General features: G+C 44.9%; 1 protein-coding gene across 1 annotated transcript in view; it reads left to right on the forward strand.

The window, feature by feature from the left end:
* The window catches only part of LOC115123785 (germ cell nuclear acidic protein-like), a gene marked incomplete at its 3' end in the record, with an annotated part of 49,436 nt that extends 23,584 nt beyond the window's left edge, over positions 1 to 25,852 (forward strand). Inside the window, exons 9-10 of the mRNA XM_029653144.2 lie at positions 19,672 to 19,764; positions 25,698 to 25,852. Coding sequence (XP_029509004.2) covers positions 19,672 to 19,764; positions 25,698 to 25,852 — 248 coding nt within the window. The remainder of the gene's footprint in view (positions 1 to 19,671; positions 19,765 to 25,697) is intronic.
* Positions 25,853 to 26,319: the final 467 nt, after the last annotated feature.

The following is a 26,319-nucleotide window of genomic DNA, read 5'->3' on the forward strand; positions in this document are numbered from 1 at the left end:
TGTCTATGTCTGTCTGTGTCTCTGTCTGCCTGTGTCTCTGTCTGTCTTATCTAGTGGCAAACTCACCATCCTCTACTCATCTCTCTGTCTCTGTCTGCCTGTGTCTCTGTCTGCCTTATCTAGTGGCAAACTCACCATCCTCTACTCATCTCTCTGTCTCTGTCTGTCTGTGTCTCTGTCTGTCTGTGTCTCTGTCTGCCTGTGTCTCTGTCTGTCTTATCTAGTGGCAAACTCACCATCCTCTACTCGTCTCTCTGTCTCTCTCTCTCTCTCTCTCTCTGTCTCTGTCTGCCTGTGTCTCTGTCTGCCTTATCTAGTGGCAAACTCACCATCCTCTACTCATCTCTCTGTCTCTCTCTCTCTCTCGGTCTCTCCCTCCCTTTGTCTCTGTCTGCCTGTGTCTCTGTCTGCCTGTGTCTCTGTCTGTCTGTGTCTCTGTCTGTCTGTGTCTCTGTCTGTCTGTGTCTCTGTCTGCCTGTGTCTCTGTATGTCTTATCTAGTGGCAAACTCACCATCCTCTACTCATCTCTGTCTCTCTCTCTCTCTCTCTGTCTCTGTCTGCCTGTGTCTCTGTCTGCCTTATCTAGTGGCAAACTCACCATCCTCTACTCATCTCTCTCTCTCTCTCTCTCTCTCTGTCTCTCCCTCCCTTTGTCTCTGTCTGTCTGTGTCTCTGTCTGCCTGTGTTTCTGTCTGTCTTATCTAGTGGCAAACTCACCATCCTCTACTCATCTCTACTCATCTCTCTGTCTCTCCCTCCCTTTGTCTCTGTCTGTCTGTGTCTGTCTGCCTGTGTCTCTGTCTGTCTTATCTAGTGGCAAATTCACCATCCTCTACTCATCTCTCTGTCTCTCTCTCTCTCTCTCTGTCTCTCCCTCCCTTTGTCTCTGTCTGCCTTATCTAGTGGCAAACTCACCATCCTCTACTCATCTCTCTCTCTCTCTCTCTCTCTCTCTCTCTCTCTGTCTCTCCCTCCCTTTGTCTCTGTCTGCCTTATCTAGTGGCAAACTCACCATCCTCTACTCATCTCTCTGTCTCTGTCTGCCTGTGTCTCTGTCTGTCTTATCTAGTGCAAACTCACCATCCTGTCATCTCTGTCTCTGTCTGTCTGTATCTAGTGGTGTCTCTGTCTGCCCATCCTCTGTCTGTCTTATCTAGTGGCAAACTCACCATCCTCTACTGTCTCTCTGTCTGTCTCTGTCTCTCTGTCTGTCTGTGTCTCTGTCTGCCTGTGTCTCTGTATGTCTTATCTAGTGGCAAACTCACCATCCTCTACTCATCTCTCTGTCTCTCTCTCTCTGTCTCTGTCTGCCTGTGTCTCTGTCTGCCTTATCTAGTGGCAAACTCACCATCCTCTACTCATCTCTCTGTCTGTCTGTGTCTCTGTCTGTCTGTGTCTCTGTCTGTCTGTGTCTCTGTCTGTCTGTGTCTCTGTCTGCCTGTGTCTCTGTCTGTCTTATCTAGTGGCAAACTCACCATCCTCTACTCATCTCTCTGTCTCTCTCTCTCTCTCTCTCTGTCTCTGTCTGTCTGTGTCTCTGTCTGTCTGTGTCTCTGTCTGCCTGTGTCTCTGTCTGTCTTATCCTAGTGGCAAACTCACCATCCTCTACTCATCTCTGTCTCTGTCTGCCTGTGTCTCTGTCTGTCTTATCTAGTGGCAAACTCACCATCCTCTACTCATCTCTCTGTCTCTGTCTGTCTGTGTCTCTGTCTGTCTGTGTCTCTGTCTGCCTGTGTCTCTGTCTGTCTTATCTAGTGGCAAACTCACCATCCTCTACTCATCTCTCTGTCTCTCTCTCTCTCTCTCTCTGTCTCTGTCTGTCTGTGTCTCTGTCTGTCTGTGTCTCTGTCTGCCTGTGTCTCTGTCTGTCTTATCTAGTGGCAAACTCACCATCCTCTACTCATCTCTCTGTCTCTGTCTGTCTGTGTCTCTGTCTGTCTTATCTAGTGGCAAACTCACCATCCTCTACTCATCTCTCTGTCTATGTCTGTCTGTGTCTCTGTCTGCCTGTGTCTGTCTGTCTTATCTAGTGGCAAACTCACCATCCTCTACTCATCTCTCTGTCTGTCTGTGTCTCTGTCTGCCTGTGTCTCTGTATGTCTTATCTAGTGGCAAACTCACCATCCTCTACTCGTCTCTCTGTCTCTCTCTCTCTCTCTCTCTCTGTCTCTGTCTGCCTGTGTCTCTGTCTGCCTGTGTCTCTGTCTGTCTCATCTAGTGGCAAACTCACCATCCTCTACTCATCTCTCTGTCTCTCCCTCCCTTTGTCTCTGTCTGCCTGTGTGTCTGCCTGTGTCTCTGTCTGCCTGTGTCTCTATCTGTCTTATCTAGTGGCAAACTCACCATCCTCTACTCATCTGTCTGCCTGTGTCTCTGTCTGTCTCTGTCTGTCTTATCTAGTGGCAAACTCACCATCCTCTACTCATCTCTCTCTCCCTCTCTCTGTCTCTGTCTGCCTGTCTGTCTCTGTCTGCCTGTGTCTCTGTCTCTCTCTCTTATCTGTCGCCAGTTGGCACCTGTCCTGTCTTGTTGCTGTAGCTACAGTTCTTGCTTGGTCCCAAATCTTTTGTGCTCTCTTGCCGACGATCACAATATGAGTTGGCAAGACAACCCTTACCCATCTGGGACCAGGCTACAGCAGACCAGTCAGAGAGAACCTCCAAATAAACGCAACACCAGCACCTGCCTGCTATCTAGCTAACCGTCACTAGGGAAAAAAGGGATCAATTTGCCTGCTATCTAGCTAACCGTCACTAGGGAAAATGGGATCAATTTGCCTGCTATCTAGCTAACCGTCACTAGGGAAAATGGGATCAATTTGCCTGCTATCTAGCTAACCGTCACTAGGGAAAATGGGATCAATTTGCCTGCTATCTAGCTAACCGTCACTAGGGAAAATGGGATCCATCTGCCTCAGTCTCCTGAGGGGTAATAGGTGTTGTCGTGCCCTCTTCACGACTGTCTTGGTGTGCTTGTACCATGTTAGTTTGTTGGTGATGTGGACACCCAATTCCTTTTATAAAAGACGGGTTGACATCTTGACAGTCGATTGGTTTATAAAGTCTAGTCATCAACTGATTTTAAAGGAGCGGTGTGTCGTTCTCTCTACAGCTGTTTGTTCTTCTAACATCCTGTTTTAATGCTGATGATCCTGTTATTTACTTGACAGTCAATTGGCTTATAAAGTCTTTAATACTAAATTAAGTGATTAATACTGTTATTTACTGTTGTGCCTCGTCTCTTACGAAAAAGCTTCTTAGAACATGCAAAATGCATTTTATTATTTTATTACTGTTCGACATACCTTTTGTCAATTGAAGCGTATCTTCAATACTGACTAAACTAATGGTGTTTTCTAAAGCAAGAAATAGACCTCTGAACCTTTCACCTATTACTTATTACCTATCAGGGGATTGAGACTGTAACCTCATATAAATATCTTGGAATTTTAATTGATGAATGACCTCTCTCTTTTATAAATTGCGTATTCAACAACTTACAAAAAAAATTGAAGCTGAAATTGGGATTTTATTTTATTTTAGGAATAAGGTTTTTCTTATGAAGCCAGAAGGAGGATAGTATCAGCTACATTTATGCCTTTACTAGACTCTGGTGATATTTTATATATGAATGCTTCTGCTCAGTGTTTGGTATCAATTGACACCCTTTACCATGGCACTTTGAGATTTATTTTAAACTGCAAAACCCTTACGCACCACTGCACTTTGTATACCAGGGTTGGCTGGCCTTCTCTAGTCACTCGTAGGCTCAGTCACTGGTATACTTTTATTTACAAAGCCATTTTGGGTTTACTACCTTTTTATTTGTGCATTATTATTGTTCAGAAATGTGGTGGGTACTCTCTTCGTTCGCTGGACTTTATCCTGCTAACTGTTCCAAATGTCCCAACTGAATTTGGTAAAAGGGCTTATATGTCCTCTGCGCCATCGTCTTGGAACACCTTACAAAATACTTTTAAACTGGAAGAACTTGTCCTGATTGGTGTTTTTAAATCACTGATGAAGGATTTTGAGGCTGATTCCCTGACCAGTCAATGTTTTTAATTTGCTGTTTTAGACTCTTTTGAATTCTATGGTGTTTACTAGATTACTTGTGGTTTTTCATGTTTGTCTGTAATTGTTGTAATGACTTGGTGCTGCCTATCTTGGCCGGGACGCTCTTGAAAAAGAGATTTTTAATCTCAATGAGCCCTTCCTGGTTAAATAAAGGTTTAATAATATATAGCTCCAGTACGAGAGAATATAATTGTTTGAAAAGACACCATTTCATTGATTGTTTGTTTTGTTTGTTGTCTCAAGAAAATACAGTACCAGGCAAAAGGTTACACACACAAATCAAAATCAAATGTATTTATTATAGCCCTTCGTACATCAGCTGATATCTCAAAGTGCTGTACAGAAACCCAGCCTAAAACCCCAAACAGCAAGCAATGCAGGTGTAGAAGCACGGCGGCTAGGAAAAACTCCCTACAAAGGCCAGAACCTAGGAAGAAACCTAGAGGGGAACCAGGTTATGTGGGGTGGCCAGTCCTCTTCTGGCTGTGCCGGGTGGAGATTATAACAGAACATGGCCAAGATGTTCAAATGTTCATAAATGACCAGCATGGTCAAATAATAATAATCACAGGCAGAACAGTTGAAACTGGAGCAGCAGCACGGCCAGGTGGACTGGGGACAGCAAGGAGTCATCATGTCAGGTAGTCCTGGGGCATGGTCCTAGGGCCTACACCTACTCATTTTTTTATTTATTTTTACTATTTTCTACGTTGTAGAATAATAGTGAAGATATCAAAACTATGAAAACACCAATCATGTAGTAACCAAAAAAGTGTTAAACAAATCGAAATATATTTCAGATTCTTCAACGTATTTGCAAAGCAAAAGGCAGATTCTCAAATATATAAAAAAAAAAAAAAAAGTTTTTTTTTTTTTTTTTTTTAACACTTTTTTTTTTGGTTACTACATGAATCCATATGTGTGTTATTTCATCGTTTTGATTTCTTCACTATTCTATATATCCCTCTATTTCGAGCGTGTCAAGACGGCAGGTAGCCTAGTGGTTAGAGCGTTGTGCCAGTAACCAAAAGGTTGCTGGATCGAATCCCCGAGCTGACAAGGTAAAAAAAATCTGTAATTCTACCCCTGAACAAGGCAGTTAACCCACTGTTCCTCGGGCGCCGAAGACGTGGATGTTGATTAAGGCAACCCCCCCTCCCATAAATCGCTCACTCAGAGGGGTCGGGTTAAATACGGAGCACACATTTCAGTTGAATGCATTCAGTTGTACAACTGACTAGGGTATCACCCCTTTCCCATTTTCTTTATCTTTAGGCACAAAATGTACAGTACGTATGAGAATGGCAATGCTGTGTCGGCAGCTATACATTCAGGGGGGAAACAGGAGTCGAGAACTCATTTCATCCCATTCCGTTCAAAGGTAGCGTTTAGTAGGCTGTCGGGAGGAAAACAGCTGCCTAACATCATATATCACAGAGAAAACACATTATTCCATTCTTAAACCTGTCAAATTGATTTGCAAAACACTTATGTCATAAATCATGTTTTATAGAATGAAAAAATTTAAATACATACAATACATGAACAAAAGTCTGGACACCTGCTCGTCGAACATCTCATTCCAAAATCATTATTAATTTGCTGCTATAACAACCTCCACTCTGCTGGGAAGGCTTTCCACTAGATGGTGTAACATTGCTGCTATATCAGCCTCCACTCTTCTGGGAAGGCTTTCCACTAGATGTTGGAACATTGCTGCTATAACAGCCTCCACTCTTCTGGGAAGGCTTTCCACTAGATGTAGGAACATTGCTGCTATAACAGCCTCCACTCTTCTGGGAAGGCTTTCCACTAGATGTTGGAACATTGCTGCTATAACAGCCTCCACTCTTCTGGGAAGGCTTTCCACTAGATGTTGGAACATTGCTGCTATAACAGCCTCCACTCTTCTGGGAAGGCTTTCCACTAGATGTAGGAACATTGCTGCTATAACAGCCTCCACTCTTCTGGGAAGGCTTTCCACTAGATGTTGGAACATTGCTGCTATAGCAGCCTCCACTCTTCTGGGAAGGCTTTCCACTAGATGTAGGAACATTGCTGCTATAACAGCCTCCACTCTTCTGGGAAGGCTTTCCACTAGATGTTGGAACATTGCTGCTATAACAGCCTCCACTCTTCTGGGAAGGCTTTCCACTAGATGTAGGAACATTGCTGCTATAACAGCCTCCACTCTTCTGGGAAGGCTTTCCACTAGATGTTGGAACATTGCTGCTATAGCAGCCTCCACTCTTCTGGGAAGGCTTTCCACTAGATGTTGGAACATTGCTGCTATAACAGCCTCCACTCTTCTGGGAAGGCTTTCCACTAGATGGTGGAACATTGCTGCTATAACAGCCTCCACTCTTCTGGGAAGGCTTTCCACTAGATGTTGGAACATTGCTGCTATAACAGCCTCCACTCTTCTGGGAAGGCTTTCCACTAGATGGTGGAACATTGCTGCCATAGCAGCCTCCACTCTTCTGGGAAGGCTTTCCACTAGATGTTGGAACATTGCTGCTATAACAGCCTCCACTCTGCTGGGAAGGCTTTCCACTAGATGTTGGACATTGCTGCCATAGCAGCCTCCACTCTTCTGGGAAGGCTTTCCACTAGATGTTGGAAACCACATACACGTATTTAGCAGGTGTTATTGAGGGTGTAGCAAAATGCTTATGTTTAACAGTGCAGTAGCATCTAACAACTCAAAACAATACACACATGTAAAAAATAATGGCATTAATGGGGTACCGATGTTGGGCGATTTGGCCTGGCTATAACAGTCAGAGTTCATTGAGGTCAGGGCTCTGTGCAGGCCATTCAAGTTCTTCCACACCGATCTCAACCATTACTGTATGGACCTTGTTTTGTGCACGGGGGCATTGTCATGCTGAAACAGGAAAGAGCCTTCCCCAAACTGCTGCCACGAAGTTGGAGGCACAGAATCATCTAGAATGTCATGGAATGCAGCAGCGTTAAGATTTCCCTTCACTGGAACTAAGGGGCCCGAACCATGAAAAACAGCCCTAGACCATTTAGTCCTCCTCCACCAAACTTTACAGTTGGCACTATGCATTGGGGCAGGCAGCCTTCTCCTGGCATCGGCCAAACCCAGATTTGTCCATCAGACTGCCAGATGGTAAAGCGTGATTCATCACTCCAGAGAACGTGTTTCCAATGCTCCAGAGTCCAGTGGCGGCGAGAATTACACCAGACGACACTCCAGCCGAGGCATTGATTAACTTAGGCTTTTGTGAGGCTGCTCGGTCAGGCTGCTCGGTGAGGCCATGGAAAACCATTTCATGTAGTACCCGACAAACAGTTATTGTGCTGACGTTGCTTCCAGAGGCAGTTTGGAACTCTGTGAGTGTTGCAACCGAGGACCATTTTTTTATGTGCTACGCACTTTTGTGTGGCCTACCACTTCGCGGCTGAGCCGTTGTTGCTCCTAGACGTTTCCACTTGACAATAACAGCACTTACCAGGGCAGGCAGAAATTTGACGGAACTGACTTGTTGGAAAGGTGGCATCCAATGAAGGTGCTGCGTTGAAAGTCACTGAGCTCTTCAGTAACGCCATTTTACTGGCAATGTTTGTCTATGGAGATTGCATGGCTGTGTGCTCGATTTGTATACACCTGTCAGCAACGGGTGTGGTTGATATAGCCGAATACACATTTGAAGGGGTGTCCACACACTTTTTGTATATGTAGTGGCCATATTTTTCCTCACAATAAAATTGAAGCGACGTGCGCTTGTATCAGGAGACACTTGTTTTTGTGAAATCAAAAAACAGAAATATGAGGTACCAGATTCTAGAATACACACACACACACACACACTGTGTATTTTTTGGGACACTGTTTTTTTTGGGACAACTGACAAGCTAATAACTTGATGTACAGCATAGGTGGGGGAGGGATAGAGAGGGAGAAGAGGTAGTGGTAAATATAGAGAGGAGGTAGTGGTAAATATAGAGAGGAGGTAGTGGTAAATGTAGAGAGGAGGTAGTGGTAAATGTAGAGAGGAGGTAGTGGTAAATGTAGAGAGGAGGTAGTGGTAAATATAGAGAGGAGGTAGTGGTAAATATAGAGAGGAGGTAGTGGTAAATATAGAGGAGTAGTGGTAAATATAGAGAGGAGGTAGTGGTGGATATAGAGAGGAGTGGAGAGGTACTGGTAAATATAGAGAAGAGGTAGTGGTAAATATAGAGAAGAGGTAGTGGTAAATATAGAGAGGGGAGAGGAGGTAGTGGTAAATATAGAGAGGGGAGAGGAGGTAGTGGTAAATATAGAGGAGGGAGAGGAGGTAGTGGTAAATATAGAGGAGGAGAGAGGAGGTAGTGGTAAATATAGAGAGGGGAGAGGAGGTAGTGGTAAATATAGAGAGGGGAGAGGAGGTAGTGGTAAATGTAGAGAGGAGGTAGTGGTAAATATAGAGGAGGAGAGAGGAGGTAGTGGTAAATATAGAGAGGAGGTAGTAGTAAATATAGAGAGGAGGTAGTGGTAAATATAGAGAGGGGAGGTAGTGGTAAATATAGAGAGGGGGTAGTGGTAAATATAGAGGGGAGAGGAGGTAGTGGTAAATATACAGAGGAGGTAGTGGTAAATATAGAGGAGGAGAGAGGAGGTAGTGGTAAATATAGAGAGGAGGTAGTGGTAAATATAGAGAGGAGGTAGTGGTAAATATAGAGAGGAGGAGAGAGGAGGTAGTGGTAAATATAGAGAGGGGAGAGAAGGTAGTGGTAAATATAGAGAGGGGAGAGGAGGTAGTGGTAAATATAGAGAGGAGGTAGTGGTAAATATAGAGAGGAGGTAGTGGTAAATATAGAGAGGAGGAGAGATGAGGTAGTGGTAAATATAGAGAGGGGAGAGGAGCTAGTGGTAAATATAGAGAGGGGGTAGTGTTAAATATAGAGAGGGGAGAGGAGGTAGTGGTAAATATAGAGAGGTAGTGGTAAATATAGAGAGGAGGTAGTGGTAAATATAGAGAGGAGGTAGTGGTAAATATAGAGAGGAGGTAGTGGTAAATATAGAGAGGAGGTAGTGGTAAATATAGAGAGGAGGTTGTGGTAAATATAGAGAGGAGAGAGGAGGTAGTGGTAAATATACAGAGGTAGTGGTAAATATAGAGAGGAGGTAGTGGTAAATATAGAGAGGAGGTAGTGGTGGATATAGAGAGGAGTGGAGAGGTACTGGTAAATATAGAGAGGAGGTAGTGGTAAATATAGAGAGGAGGTAGTGGTAAATATAGAGAGGAGGTAGTGGTAAATATAGAGAGGAGAGAGGAGGTAGTGTTAAATATACAGAGGTAGTGGTAAATATAGAGAGGAGGTAGTGGTAAATATAGAGAGGAGGTAGTGGTAAATATAGAGAGGAGGTAGTGGTAAATATAGAGAGGAGGTAGTGGTAAATATAGAGGAGGTAGTGGTAAATATAGAGAGGGGAGAGGAGCTAGTGGTAAATATAGAGAGGGGAGAGGAGGTAGTGGTAAATATAGAGAGGGGAGAGGAGGTAGTGGTAAATGTAGAGAGGAGGTAGTGGTAAATATAGAGAGGAGGTTGTGGTAAATATAGAGAGGAGGTTGTGGTAAATATAGAGAGGAGGTTGTGGTAAATATAGAGAGGAGGTAGTGGTAAATATAGAGAGGAGGTAGTGGTAAATATAGAGAGGAGAGAGGAGGTAGTGGTAAATATAGAGAGGAGAGAGGAGGTAGTGGTAAATATAGAGAGGAGAGAGGAGGTAGTGGTAAATATAGAGAAGAGGTAGTGGTAAATATAGAGAGGAGAGAGGAGGTAGTGGTAAATATAGAGAGGAGGTAGTGGTAAATATAGAGAGGAGGTAGTGGTAAATATAGAGAGGAGGTAGTGGTAAATATAGAGAGGGGGTAGTGGTAAATATAGAGAGGAGGTAGTGGTAAATATAGAGAGGAGGTAGTGGTAAATATAGAGAGGAGGTAGTGGTAAATATAGAGAGGAGGTAGTGGTAAATATAGAGAGGAGGTTGTGGTAAATATAGAGAGGTAGTGGTAAATATAGAGAGGGGAGAGGAGGTAGTGGTAAATATAGAGAGTAGGTAGTGGTAAATATAGAGAGTAGGTAGTGGTAAATATAGAGAGGGGAGAGGAGCTAGTGGTAAATATAGAGAGGGGAGAGGAGGTAGTGGTAAATATAGAGAGGAGAGAGGAGGTAGTGGTAAATATAGAGAGGAGGTAGTGGTAAATATAGAGAGGAGGTAGTGGTAAATATAGAGAGGGGAGAGGAGGTAGTGGTAAATATAGAGAGGAGGTTGTGGTAAATCGGAATCTGTCTCCATCTTCAGCAGTCTCTCCTCTCCAGCCCCCTCTCCTCGGCAACCTCCTCTCCGGACTCTAGCAGCCCCCTCTCCGGTCTCTGGCAGCCCACTCTCCTCTTCTCGGCAGCCTCCTCTTCTCGGCAGCCTCTCTCTGATCTCTGGCAGCCTCCTCTCCGGTCTCTGGCAGCCCCCTCTCCGCTCTGGCAGCCCCCTCTCCGGTCTCTGGCAGCCCCCTCTCCGGTCTCTGGCAGCCCCCTCTCCGGTCTCTGGCAGCCCCCTCTCCTCTTCTCGGCAGCCTCCTCTTCTCGGCAGCCTCTCTCTGATCTCTGGCAGCCTCCTCTCCGGTCTCTGGCAGCCCCCTCTCCGGTCTCTGGCAGCCCCCTCTCCGCTCTGGCAGCCCCCTCTCCGGTCTCTGGCAGCCCCCTCTCCGGTCTCTGGCAGCCCCCTCTCCGGTCTCTGGCAGCCCCCTCTCCGGTCTCTGGCAGCCCCCTCTCCTCTCCTCTCTTCGGAAGCCCCCTCTCCGGTCTCTGGCAGCCCCTCTCCTCTCCTCGGCAGCCCCCTCTCCTCTCCTCGGCAGCCTCCTCTCTTCTCTTCTCGGCAGCCCCCTCTCCATCCGGCAGCGCCCTCTCCTCTCCTCGGCAGCCCCCTCTCCATCCGGCAGCCCCCTCTCCATCCGGCAGCCCCTCTCCTCTCCTCGGCAGCCCCCTCTCCTCTCCTCGGCAGCCCCTCTCCTCTCCTCGGCAGCCCCCTCTCCTCGGCAGCCCCCTCTCCTCTCCTCTGCAGCCCCCTCTCCTCTGCAGCCCCCTCTCCTCTCCTCGGCAGCCCCTCTCCTCTCCTCGGCAGCCCCCTCTCCTCTCCTCGGCAGCCCCCTCTCCTCTCCTCGGCAGCCCCTCTCCTCTCCTCGGCAGCCCCTCTCTCTCCTCGGCAGCCTCCTCTCCTCGGCAGCCTCCTCTCCTCGGCAGCCTCCTCTCCTCTCCTCGGCAGCCCCCTCTCCTCTCCTCGGCAGCCTCCTCTCCTCTCCTCGGCAGCCCCCTCTCCTCTCCTCGGCAGCCCCCTCTCCTCTCCTCGGCAGCCCCCTCTCCTCTCCTCGGCAGCCCCTCTCCTCGGCAGCCCCCTCTCCTCTCCTCGGCAGCCTCCTCTCCTCTCCTCGGCAGCCTCCTCTCCTCTCCTCGGCAGCCCCCTCTCCTCTCCTCGGCAGCCCCTCTCCTCTCCTCGGCAGCCCCCTCTCCTCTCCTCGGCAGCCCCCTCTCTTCTTACTTGATGACTTTCAGTTTGATGTGATGTATAGACCTGTTTCAAGTCAAAACAGCCAGTGTTAGTTCAGTTGATTTGATCGTCTGTCTCTCTGTGATTTAGAGGTAACCCGGGGCAATGCTAGCTCAGCTAAATCCCATCTCTTCCATCCCCACCCATCAGGCCCTGCTTCATTCATTATACCCAGAGGGATCGGTTATGATTTCACCCAGGTTATTACTTATGACAGCGTTTAGTCAGGCCCTGTTTCCTACAATATAAATGCCTCTCCTGTGGCCCAATGCTAAATCGGCAGTCAAGTCTCCCTGTCTCTACTCTGTCCAGGAAGTGAGCACACTTCCTATCCTTCACACATGAGACGCACACACGCACTGATAGACGCACAGGCAGGCACACACACACACATACACACACACACACACACACACACACACACTCATGGTTCACGATCATCTGTTCGAGGAAGAAGCCACGTTTAATCAGACCCCCCCCCCCCCCCCCCATGCTCCCTCCCTAAAACCTTGATGAAATTGCTCAGTGATTGATCACACTGACATCTGTCAGCCGATCGATACGGCTGTAAATAAATACATAATGTAAATATCTTCAATGAGTAACAGCACTTAGGCCTATATGGGTCATTCTACAGAAGGGGGTGAGTAACAGCACTTAGGCCTATATGGGTCATTCTACAGAAGGTGGTGAGTAACAGCACTTAGGCCTATATGGGTCATTCTACAGAAGGTGGTGAGTAACAGCACTTAGGCCTATATGGGTCATTCTACAGAAGGGGGTGAGTAACAGCACTTAGGCCTATATGGGTCATTCTACAGAAGGGGGTGAGTAACAGCACTTAGGCCTATATGGGTCATTCTACAGAAGGTGGTGAGTAACAGCACTTAGGCCTATATGGGTCATTCTACAGAAGGTGGTGAGTAACAGCACTTAGGCCTATATGGGTCATTCTACAGAAGGTGGTGAGTAACAGCACTTAGGCCTATATGGGTCATTCTACAGAAGGTGGTGAGTAACAGCACTTAGGCCTATATGGGTCATTCTACAGAAGGTGGTGAGTAACAGCACTTAGGCCTATATGGGTCATTCTACAGAAGGGGGTGAGTAACAGCACTTAGGCCTATATGGGTCATTCTACAGAAGGTGGTGAGTAACAGCACTTAGGCCTATATGGGTCATTCTACAGAAGGTGGTGAGTAACAGTACTTAGGCCTATATGGGTCATTCTACAGAAGGGGGTGAGTAACAGCACTTAGGCCTATATGGGTCATTCTACAGAAGGTGGTGAGTAACAGCACTTAGGCCTATATGGGTCATTCTACAGAAGGTGGTGAGTAACAGCACTTAGGCCTATATGGGTCATTCTACAGAAGGGGGTGAGTAACAGCACTTAGGCCTATATGGGTCATTCTACAGAAGGTGGTGAGTAACAGTACTTAGGCCTATATGGGTCATTCTACAGAAGGTGGTGAGTAACAGCACTTAGGCCTATATGGGTCATTCTACAGAAGGTGGTGAGTAACAGTACTTAGGCCTATATGGGTCATTCTACAGAAGGGGGTGAGTAACAGCACTTAGGCCTATATGGGTCATTCTACAGAAGGTGGTGAGTAACAGTACTTAGGCCTATATGGGTCATTCTACAGAAGGTGGTGAGTAACAGCACTTAGGCCTATATGGGTCATTCTACAGAAGGTGGTGAGTAACAGCACTTAGGCCTATATGGGGTCATTCTAGGCCTATATGGGTCATTCTACAGAAGGGGTGAGTAACAGCACTTAGGCCTATATGGGTCATTCTACAGAAGGTGGTGAGTAACAGCACTTAGGCCTATATGGGTCATTCTACAGAAGGTGGTGAGTAACAGCACTTAGGCCTATATGGGTCATTCTACAGAAGGTGGTGAATAACAGCACTTAGGCCTATATGGGTCATTCTACAGAAGGTGGTGAGTAACAGCACTTAGGCCTATATGGGTCATTCTACAGAAGGTGGTGAGTAACAGCACTTAGGCCTATATGGGTCATTCTACAGAAGGGGGTGAGTAACAGCACTTAGGCCTATATGGGTCATTCTACAGAAGTGAGTAACAGCACTTAGGCCTATATGGGTCATTCTACAGAAGGTGGTGAGTAACAGCACTTAGGCCTATATGGGTCATTCTACAGAAGGGGGTGAGTAACAGTACTTAGGCCTATATGGGTCATTCTACAGAAGGGGGTGAGTAACAGCACTTAGGCCTATATGGGTCATTCTACAGAAGGGGGTGAGTATAACAGCACTTAGGCGTATATGGGTCATTCTACAGAAGGTGGTGAGTAACAGCACTTAGGCCTATATGGGTCATTCTACAGAAGGGGGTGAGTAACAGTACTTAGGCCTATATGGGTCATTCTACAGAAGGGGGTGAGTAACAGTACTTAGGCCTATATGGGTCATTCTACAGAAGGGGGTGAGTAACAGCACTTAGGCCTATATGGGTCATTCTACAGAAGGTGGTGAGTAACAGCACTTAGGCCTATATGGGTCATTCTACAGAAGGTGGTGAGTAACAGTACTTAGGCCTATATGGGTCATTCTACAGAAGGTGGTGAGTAACAGTACTTAGGCCTATATGGGTCATTCTACAGAAGGGGGTGAGTAACAGCACTTAGGCCTATATGGGTCATTCTACAGAAGGGGGTGAGTAACAGCACTTAGGCCTATATGGGTCATTCTACAGAAGGTGGTGAGTAACAGCACTTAGGCCTATATGGGTCATTCTACAGAAGGTGGTGAATAACAGCACTTAGGCCTATATGGGTCATTCTACAGAAGGGGGTGAGTATGGGTCAACAGTACTTAGGCCTATATGGGTCATTCTACAGAAGGGGGTGAGTAACAGTACTTAGGCCTATATGGGTCATTCTACAGAAGGTGGTGAGTAACAGTACTTAGGCCTATATGGGTCATTCTACAGAAGGTGGTGAGTAACAGTACTTAGGCCTATATGGGTCATTCTACAGAAGGTGGTGAGTAACAGCACTTAGGCCTATATGGATCATTCTACAGAAGGTGGTGAGTAACAGCACTTAGGCCTATATGGGTCATTCTACAGAAGGGGGTGAGTAACAGTACTTAGGCCTATATGGGTCATTCTACAGAAGGGGTGAGTAACAGTACTTAGGCCTATATGGGTCATTCTACAGAAGGGGGTGAGTAACAGCACTTAGGCCTATATGGGTCATTCTACAGAAGGGGTGAGTAACAGCACTTAGGCCTATATGGGTCATTCTACAGAAGGGGGTGAGTAACAGCACTTAGGCCTATATGGGTCATTCTACAGAAGGTGGTGAGTAACAGTACTTAGGCCTATATGGGTCATTCTACAGAAGGGGTGAGTAACAGCACTTAGGCCTATATGGGTCATTCTACAGAAGGGGGTGAGTAACAGTACTTAGGCCTATATGGGTCATTCTACAGAAGGGGTGAGTAACAGTACTTAGGCCTATATGGGTCATTCTACAGAAGGGGGTGAGTAACAGTACTTAGGCCTATATGGGTCATTCTACAGAAGGGGTGAGTAACAGCACTTAGGCCTATATGGGTCATTCTACAGAAGGTGGTGAGTAACAGTACTTAGGCCTATATGGGTCATTCTACAGAAGGGGTGAGTAACAGCACTTAGGCCTATATGGGTCATTCTACAGAAGGGGGTGAGTAACAGCACTTAGGCCTATATGGGTCATTCTACAGAAGGGGGTGAGTAACAGCACTTAGGCCTATATGGGTCATTCTACAGAAGGTGGTGAGTAACAGTACTTAGGCCTATATGGGTCATTCTACAGAAGGGGTGAGTAACAGCACTTAGGCCTATATGGGTCATTCTACAGAAGGGGTGAGTAACAGCACTTAGGCCTATATGGGTCATTCTACAGAAGGGGTGAGTAACAGCACTTAGGCCTATATGGGTCATTCTACAGAAGGTGGTGAGTAACAGCACTTAGGCCTATATGGGTCATTCTACAGAAGGTGGTGAGTAACAGCACTTAGGCCTATATGGGTCATTCTACAGAAGGTGGTGAGTAACAGTACTTAGGCCTATATGGGTCATTCTACAGAAGGTGGTGAGTAACAGTACTTAGGCCTATATGGGTCATTCTACAGAAGGGGGTGAGTAACAGCACTTAGGCCTATATGGGTCATTCTACAGAAGGGGGTGAGTAACAGCACTTAGGCCTATATGGGTCATTCTACAGAAGGTGGTGAGTAACAGCACTTAGGCCTATATGGGTCATTCTACAGAAGGTGGTGAATAACAGCACTTAGGCCTATATGGGTCATTCTACAGAAGGGGGTGAGTAACAGTACTTAGGCCTATATGGGTCATTCTACAGAAGGGGGTGAGTAACAGTACTTAGGCCTATATGGGTCATTCTACAGAAGGTGGTGAGTAACAGTACTTAGGCCTATATGGGTCATTCTACAGAAGGTGGTGAGTAACAGTACTTAGGCCTATATGGGTCATTCTACAGAAGGTGGTGAGTAACAGCACTTAGGCCTATATGGATCATTCTACAGAAGGTGGTGAGTAACAGCACTTAGGCCTATATGGGTCATTCTACAGAAGGGGGTGAGTAACAGTACTTAGGCCTATATGGGTCATTCTACAGAAGGGGGTGAGTAACAGTACTTAGGCCTATATGGGTCATTCTACAGAAGGGGGTGAGTAACAGTACTTAGGCCTATATGGGTCATTCTACAGAAGGGGGTGAGTAACAGCACTTAGGCCTATATGGGTCATTCTACAGAAGGGGGTGAGTAACAGCACTTAGGCCTATATGGGTCATTCTACAGAAGGTGGTGAGTAACAGTACTTAGGCCTATATGGGTCATTCTACAGAAGGGGGTGAGTAACAGCACTTAGGCCTATATGGGTCATTCTACAGAAGGGGGTGAGTAACAGTACTTAGGCCTATATGGGTCATTCTACAGAAGGGGGTGAGTAACAGTACTTAGGCCTATATGGGTCATTCTACAGAAGGGGGTGAGTAACAGTACTTAGGCCTATATGGGTCATTCTACAGAAGGGGGTGAGTAACAGCACTTAGGCCTATATGGGTCATTCTACAGAAGGTGGTGAGTAACAGTACTTAGGCCTATATGGGTCATTCTACAGAAGGGGGTGAGTAACAGCACTTAGGCCTATATGGGTCATTCTACAGAAGGGGGTGAGTAACAGCACTTAGGCCTATATGGGTCATTCTACAGAAGGGGTGAGTAACAGCACTTAGGCCTATATGGGTCATTCTACAGAAGGTGGTGAGTAACAGTACTTAGGCCTATATGGGTCATTCTACAGAAGGGGGTGAGTAACAGCACTTAGGCCTATATGGGTCATTCTACAGAAGGGGGTGAGTAACAGCACTTAGGCCTATATGGGTCATTCTACAGAAGGGGGTGAGTAACAGCACTTAGGCCTATATGGGTCATTCTACAGAAGGTGGTGAGTAACAGCACTTAGGCCTATATGGGTCATTCTACAGAAGGTGGTGAGTAACAGCACTTAGGCCTATATGGGTCATTCTACAGAAGGTGGTGAGTAACAGCACTTAGGCCTATATGGGTCATTCTACAGAAGGTGGTGAATAACAGCACTTAGGCCTATATGGGTCATTCTACAGAAGGTGGTGAGTAACAGCACTTAGGCCTATATGGGTCATTCTACAGAAGGGGGTGAGTAACAGCACTTAGGCCTATATGGGTCATTCTACAGAAGGTGGTGAGTAACAGCACTTAGGCCTATATGGGTCATTCTACAGAAGGGGGTGAGTAACAGCACTTAGGCCTATATGGGTCATTCTACAGAAGGTGGTGAGTAACAGCACTTAGGCCTATATGGGTCATTCTACAGAAGGTGGTGAGTAACAGTACTTAGGCCTATATGGGTCATTCTACAGAAGGTGGTGAGTAACAGCACTTAGGCCTATATGGGTCATTCTACAGAAGGTGGTGAGTAACAGCACTTAGGCCTATATGGGTCATTCTACAGAAGGTGGTGAGTAACAGCACTTAGGCCTATATGGGTCATTCTACAGAAGGTGGTGAGTAACAGCACTTAGGCCTATATGGGTCATTCTACAGAAGGGGGTGAGTAACAGCACTTAGGCCTATATGGGTCATTCTACAGAAGGTGGTGAGTAACAGCACTTAGGCCTATATGGGTCATTCTACAGAAGGGGGTGAGTAACAGCACTTAGGCCTATATGGGTCATTCTACAGAAGGGGGTGAGTAACAGCACTTAGGCCTATATGGGTCATTCTACAGAAGGGGTGAGTAACAGCACTTAGGCCTATATGGGTCATTCTACAGAAGGTGGTGAGTAACAGCACTTAGGCCTATATGGGTCATTCTACAGAAGGGGTGAGTAACAGCACTTAGGCCTATATGGGTCATTCTACAGAAGGTGGTGAGTAACAGCACTTAGGCCTATATGGGTCATTCTACAGAAGGGGGTGAGTAACAGCACTTAGGCCTATATGGGTCATTCTACAGAAGGTGGTGAGTAACAGCACTTAGGCCTATATGGGTCATTCTACAGAAGGGGGTGAGTAACAGCACTTAGGCCTATATGGATCATTCTACAGAAGGTGTAATTTTTTATTAATTTTTAACATTTATTTGTATCCTATTTTTCCCCCAGACTTTCAGCACATGTGTTCCAGGTAGACATATATATATATATATATACATATATACTACTCACACACTTTCTATTGCATATTTGACCTGTTATCTTTAATTCATTACAACCCCACTCAATTTGTCGCAACGGAAACGTAGTGAACACGTTTAAATGAAAAAAGAGAACCTTGCAGTGATCATGTTGTTGATTTCATTTCAGAATTTTTCATTTTCACACTAAATTGATAAAATAGTAAAACCATGAGGTCGGGGCGATTAGGCCTGGCTCGCAGTCGCTGTTCCAATTCATCCCAAAGGTGTTTGATGGGGTTAAGGTCAGGGCTCTGTGCAGGCCAGTCAAGTTCTTCCATAGCGGTTAAGGCAGCCCCTCCCCACACCTCTGATTCAGAGAGGTTGAGTTAAATGCGGAAGACGAATTTCAGTTGAATGCATTCAGTTGTACAACTGACTAGGTAACTGACTTCGCTTTCCACTCTGATCTCGAGAAGATCATTCCTGTATGGACCTCACGTTGTGCACGTGGGGATTGTCATGATGAAACTGGAGAGGACCTTCCCCGAATTAGTGCCATAAAGTTGTTTGCACAGAATTGTCTAGAATGTCATAGTATGCTGTAGCGTTAAGATTTCCCTTCACTGGAACTAAGGGACCTGAACCATGAAAAACAGCCCTAGACCATTAGTTCTCTTCCACCAAACTTTACAGTTGGCACTATGCATTGGGGCAGGTAGTGTTCTCCTGGCATCCGCCAAACCCAGAGTCATCGTCGGACTGCCAGATGGTGAAGTGTGATTCGTCATTCCAGAGAACGCGTTTCCACTGCTCCAGAGTCCAACGGTGAACTTTACACCACTCCAGACGAAGCTTGGCATTTGCACATAATGGTGATCTTAGGCTTGTGTGCTGCTGCTCGGCCATGGAAACCCATTACATGAACTCTCCTGATGAACGGTTCATGTGCTGATTACGTTGCTTCCAAAGGCAGTTTGGAACTCAGTAGTGACCGAAGACATGATTTTTACATGCTACGCGCTTCAGCACTCGGCGTTCCCGTTCTGTGAGCTTGTTCTGTGAGCTCGGTGTTGCTCCTAGACGTTTCCACTTCACACTAACAGCACTTACAGTTGACTGGGGGCAGCTCTAGCAGGGCAGAAATTGACAAAATTACCTGTGCAACATTGAAAGTCACTGAGCTCTTCAGTCAAGCCATTCTACTGCCAATGTTTGTCTATGGAGATTGCATGGCTGTGTGGTTTTGTTATTGTTTATTCATGCATGATTTAAAACCCAATAGGCTAATTGTTTTTTTAAACAACTAAACATAAACAAACCTCTTCTCTTCCTCTCCAAGGATCTGGAGCCCGACGACGTTCATCATCTGTTTAGGTCTCTGCTGCCTGAAATGGTCCAATTAGCACTGAGTGTGTCTGAGCTGTGCAACAAGGTAACTACATATACAGTCTGTCTGTGTCTCTGTCCTGTGTTCCTTCTGAATCATTCACACGACACAGAAGCTCAAAACGTGACACAGTATCTAAGCTGAATGCAAAGGTAACATCAGGTTATATACATACAAACACCCTGTGAGTTAACATGCTTCTCTCTAAATAGTGAACTACTTTTGACAAGGGCTTAAGTGAAAAGTAGTGCACTATATAGGGATTAGGGTGCTATTTGGGATACTGCCCTGGATGGACAATGCAGATCTCCAGCCGGAACATATTTATTAGCAGGCCGTCCGGAACCTGTCAGCCAATCAGTCAATAATCACATTGCTCCCTAGTGGGAAGTCCAAGATTGAGCACCCCCCAAAAAAATTAAAACAAGCCTTTGGACTGAGATGTGCTTTTTGAAAGTAAAATAGCAGGGATAATTTCACGTCTGATTAGTTTGATTCTGTATGCTTTTAAATGCATAATTAAAATGTGTGTGTGTGTGTGTGTGTGTGTGTGTGTGTATACACAAACACATTTCAATTATGCAAAAAACAAGTATAGTGTACTTGTATTATAGGTGGACTATGTACAGGTGCAGTAATATGTGAGCTGACTCCCTTAAATCCTTTGGAGAAAATACCCTTTCTTTTTCATTCAGCTTTGTTCAATTATATTCTTCGTACTATAAAATAAGGCCACAGAATTCTAAGCAAATCTTGTCTCTATATTACATGGGTTTTATTAGACTTTTTTTCAAATGTAGATGTTCCAAATGTCTGCATCAGTGTGGAAGCCAGGAGATGCTAAATGTTTTTATTTCATTTTTTATGTTAATTAATGTTCAATTGCCCATAAAACCTACAGTTATTGCTTGACAAATCACCGGTTGACACAATTTCGTGACCGCCACAACCCTAACATAACTGTAGAGCATGAATCACATGTTAAGACAAGGTCATTAATAGTTAGCAGATATCTAGCTGGCAGACATTTAGTTGTGAATTCTGTACTGTAACTAGATCAACCTGGCGCGTGCTGCACAACAAGACTCTGGTCTCTGGTCGTAAACAAACACAACAAGGCTCTGGTCTCTGGTCGTAAACAAACACAACAAGGCTCTGGTCTCTGGTCGTAAACAAACACAACAAGGCTCTGGTCTCTGGTCTCTGGTCGTAAACAAACACAACAAGGCTCTGGTCTCTCGTCATGGTGTGTAAACAAACACCATGTGTCGTGACACTGGGGATTCGCCTGTAAGCTTCATAATGAACAATAATGTGACAGGTGTAATGAACAATGCAGTCTGCTTTTATCTCCTAACGGTATTGCACACGTTTGACTGCGGGGATTTACTTTTAAGTTGCTACAAATATTCAAATGTATTTATAAAAAAAAATATTAAAAAACTTTCAATAAATAGTTTCAACGGTATTGACGATATTGGGAAAAACCAGCATGTGGCTTTTTCCCCAAATACCTCAGTATACAGTACATACCTCACAAGCCTTAGGCTACATGTTGAAATGTTAAGGACCATTCCCTGACATGAGCATCAGTGAACCTCCCCAAAAAATAGAAAGACAACTAGATTCCACAGCACAAACAGATTTCCGAGCCCCCGGATTAGAGCTAACTTGGCCATAAAGAGTCAGCTAGTCTGAGATGAGATTGAGCCTCTTGAAATCTATTGGTTTTCTGTGAGGTGCTGCTGGAGGAGCCTGGACCAGAGATTAATGGGAAGGCCGAATGGGCTCAGTCCCCATTACATTCCTCCTCTCTCTGACTAACACCAAATTGGGAACTAGTGCCGATCTACTAGCTCTCTGATTTATGTATTGAATGTGTCAGCAGTCATGACGGTGTGCAAAGAGTCACTTGTAAATTCTTTTGATTTGAACAAGGGACCAAAAAACTACCTTCGTCATTTTTCCTTAACCACCATTTTGTGAGAAAAGGATTGTTCTCTGTCGTCACGGTGCCTCTGTAGCAGGTTTTGTGCCGACTTAGGACAAATCTGGTCTAGTGTGTGTATCGTCTATTCTACATTCGTCTCGTTCCACTGTGCTCTTTTTCACTTACATTTTATGCCAAAAGAAATGACTACCACTTACGTTAAAGACATTGTGTATAATGACCAAACTCATTATTTTGACCTCCCTTAATCAACGCTTTGTCTGCTTCCAAAATGGCACCCTGTTTGTCTGCTTCCAAAATGGCACCCTATTTGTCTTCTTCCAAAATGGCACCCTATTTGTCTGCTTCCAAAATGGCACCCTATTTGTCTTCTTCCAAAATGGCACCCTGTTTGTCTTCTTCCAAAATGGCACCCTATTTGTCTTCTTCCAAAATGGCACCCTATTTGTCTGCTTCCAAAATGGCACTCTATTTGTCTTCTTCCAAAATGGCACCCTATTTGTCTTCTTCCAAAATGGCACCCTATTTGTCTGCTTCCAAAATGGCACCCTATTTGTCTGCTTCCAAAATGGCACCCTATTTGTCTGCTTCCAAAATGGCACCCTATTTGAAATATCAGTGTTTCCCAACTCCACTCCTCCAGTACTCCCAAACAGTACACATTTTATTGTAACCCCAGACAAACATACCAGATTCAACTTGTCAACTAACTGAGCTTGTCCGGAGCTACAATAAAATGTGTGCTGTTTGAGAGGACTGGAGTTTTGAAACACTGCCCTATATAGTGCACTGCTGTTGACCAGAGCCCTATATAGTGCACTACTGTTGACCACAGCCCTATATAGTGCACTACTGTTGACCAGAGCCCTATATAGTACACTACTGTTGACCACAGCCCTATATAGTACACTACTGTTGACCACAGCCCTATATAGTGCACTACTGTTGACCAGAGCCCTATATAGTCCACTACTGTTGACCAGAGCCCTATATAGTACACTACTGTTGACCAGAGCCCTATATAGTACACTACTGTTGACCACAGCCCTATATAGTACACTACTGTTGACCACAGTCCTATATAGCACACTACTGTTGACCAGAGCCCTATATAGTACACTACTGTTGACCAGAGCCCTATATAGTACACTACTGTTGACCAGAGCCCTATATAGTGCACTACTGTTGACCAGAGCCCTATATAGTGCACTACTGTTGACCAGAGCCCTATATAGTACACTACTGTTGACCAGAGCCATATATAGTACACTACTGTTGACCAGAGCCATATATAGTACACTACTGTTGACCAGAGCCCTATATAGTACACTACTGTTGACCAGAACCCTATATAGTACACTACTGTTGATCAGAGCCCTATATGGTGCACTAGTGTTGACCAGAGCCCTATATAGTACACTACTGTTGACCAGAGCCCTATATAGTGCACTACTGTTAACCAGAGCCCTATATAGTGCACTACTGTTGACCAGAGCCCTATATAGTGCACTACTGTTGACCACAGCCCTATATAGTACACTACTGTTGACCACAGCCCTATATAGTACACTACTGTTGACCAGAGCCCTATATAGTACACTACTGTTGACCAGAGCCCTATATAGTACACTACTGTTGACCAGAGCCCTATATAGTACACTACTGTTGACCACAGCCCTATATAGTACACTACTGTTGACCACAGCCCTATATAGTGCACTACTGTTGACCAGAGCCCTATATAGTACACTACTGTTGACCACAGCCCTATATAGTACACTACTGTTGACCAGAGCCCTATATAGTACACTACTGTTGACCAGAGCCCTATATAGTACACTACTGTTGACCAGAGCCCTATATAGTACACTACTGTTGACCAGAGCCCTATATAGTACACTACTGTTGACCAGAGCCCTATATAGCACACTACTGTTGACCAGAGCCCTATATAGTACACTACTGTTGACCAGAGCCCTATATAGTCCACTACTGTTGACCAGAGCCCTATATAGTGCACTACTGTTGACCAGAGCCCTATATAGTGCACTACTGTTGACCACAGCCCTATATAGGACACTACTGTTGACCAGAGCCCTATATAGTACACTACTGTTGACCAGAGCCCTATATAGTGCACTACTGTTGACCACAGCCCTATATAGTGCACTACTGTTGACCAGAGCCCTATATAGTACACTACTGTTGACCAGAGCCCTATATAGTACACTACTGTTGACCACAGCCCTATATAGTACACTACTGTTGACCACAGCCCTATATAGTACACTACTGTTGACCAGAGCCCTATATAGCACACTACTGTTGACCAGAGCCCTATATAGTACACTACTGTTGACCAGAGCCCTATATAGTCCACTACTGTTGACCAGAGCCCTATATAGTGCACTACTGTTGACCAGAGCCCTATATAGTGCACTACTGTTGACCACAGCCCTATATAGGACACTACTGTTGACCAGAGCCCTATATAGTACACTACTGTTGACCAGAGCCCTATATAGTGCACTACTGTTGACCACAGCCCTATATAGTACACTACTGTTGACCACAGCCCTATATAGTACACTACTGTTGACCAGAGCCCTATATAGTACACTACTGTTGACCAGAGCCCTATATAGTGCACTACTGTTGACCACAGCCCTATATAGTGCACTACTGTTGACCACAGTCCTATATAGGACACTACTGTTGACCAGAGCCCTATATAGTACACTACTGTTGACCAGAGCCCTATATAGTGCACTACTGTTGACCACAGTCCTATATAGTACACTACTGTTGACCAGAGCCCTATATAGTACACTACTGTTGACCAGAGCCCTATATAGTACACTACTGTTGACCAGAGCCCTATATAGTACACTACTGTTGACCAGAGCCCTATATAGCACACTACTGTTGACCAGAGCCATAGGATGCCATTTCAAACGCACCTTTGTATTTTCCCAAGTCTGTCTTGCTCCTTAAGGAATGAATGAACCAATCAATCACCATGTTTTAAGGAACAGGCACCAACCCTGGTGTTTTTGGATTCACAGACTAGGGCTTTAAATGGCCAACATCATTATGTTGACCTCCTTCAATCACCGCTTTGGCCGTTTACTCCACTACTCCTATTTTACTCCACTACTCCTATTTTACTCCACTACTCCTATTTTACTCTACATATACACCACATTTACTCCACTACTCCTATTTTACTCTACATATACACCATATTTACTACACTACTCCTATTTTACTCTACATATACACCATATTTACTCCACTACTCCTATTTTACTCCACTACTGCTATTTTACTCCACTACTGCAATTTTACTCCACTACTCCTATTTTACTCCACTACTCCTATTTTACTCCACTACTGCTATTTTACTCCACGACTCCTATTTTACTCCACTACTGCTATTTTACTCCACGACTCCTATTTTACTCCACTACTCCTATTTTACTCTACATATACACCATATTTACTCCACTACTGCTATTTTACTCCACTACTCCTATTTTACTCCACTACTCCTATTTTACTCTACATATTCATCATATTTACTCCACTACTCCTATTTTACTCTACATATACATCATATTTACTCCACTACTCCTATTTTGCTCTACATATACACCATATTTACTCCACTACTCCTATTTTACTCTACGTATACACCATATTTACTCCACTACTCCTATTTTACTCTACGTATACACCATATTTACTCCATTACTCCTATTTTACTCCACATTTACTCCACGTTTACTCCACATTTACTCCACGTTTACTCCACGTTTACTCCACTACTCCACATTTACTCCACGTTTACTCCACTACTCCACGTTTACTCCACTACTCCACATTTACTCCACGTTTACTCCACTACTCCACGTTTACTCCACATTTACTCCACTAAGAAGTCAAGCAACTGTAAGTCTCTCTGGACAAGAGCGTCTGTTAAATGACTCAAAATGCAAGTCAAGAAATCGTTTGTCTTTTCCCCCAGCCCATCCCTCTGCTGAAGGAAGGGGTGAACCACTCCATCACCCTGTCTCAGATGCAGGTGGCTTCTCTATTGGCCAATGCCTTCTTCTGTACCTTTCCCCGACGCAACTCCAGGAAGTCAGAATATTTCAACTACCCTGACATCAACTTCTACAGGTACTACTTACTATGTTTCATATTGTCATATAACATTAGGATATTCCCCGGACATCAACTTCTACAGGTACTACTTACTATGTTTCATGTAGTCATATTGTCATATATATATATATATGACATCAGATAGACGAGGAGGTCTGAAACAAGTCCCATTTCCATAAGGGGGCACTAGACTACTGACTTTGCTTTCCTCACTAACCACTTTTGTCTTCTGTAATCTCTCTGAGGTAGTTGTTCAGTATATCTCTTCGTATTTGTCTGAAAGCTTCAGTAACGCTTACATTTGGTTGTTATTGTTGTAAATATAGGCCTTGTATCCACTGTGTACTACTGCCATGTCTAACCACTCAGAAATTTTTATTTTTATTTAACTTGGCAAGTCAGTTAAGAACAAATTCTTATTTACAATGACGGACCAGGAACAGTGGGTTAAATGCCTTGTTCAGGGGCAAAACGACAGATTT

The sequence above is a fragment of the Oncorhynchus nerka genome, unplaced genomic scaffold (assembly GCF_034236695.1).
Source record: "Oncorhynchus nerka isolate Pitt River unplaced genomic scaffold, Oner_Uvic_2.0 unplaced_scaffold_1630, whole genome shotgun sequence".
NCBI classification, from domain to species: Eukaryota; Metazoa; Chordata; class Actinopteri; order Salmoniformes; family Salmonidae; genus Oncorhynchus; species Oncorhynchus nerka.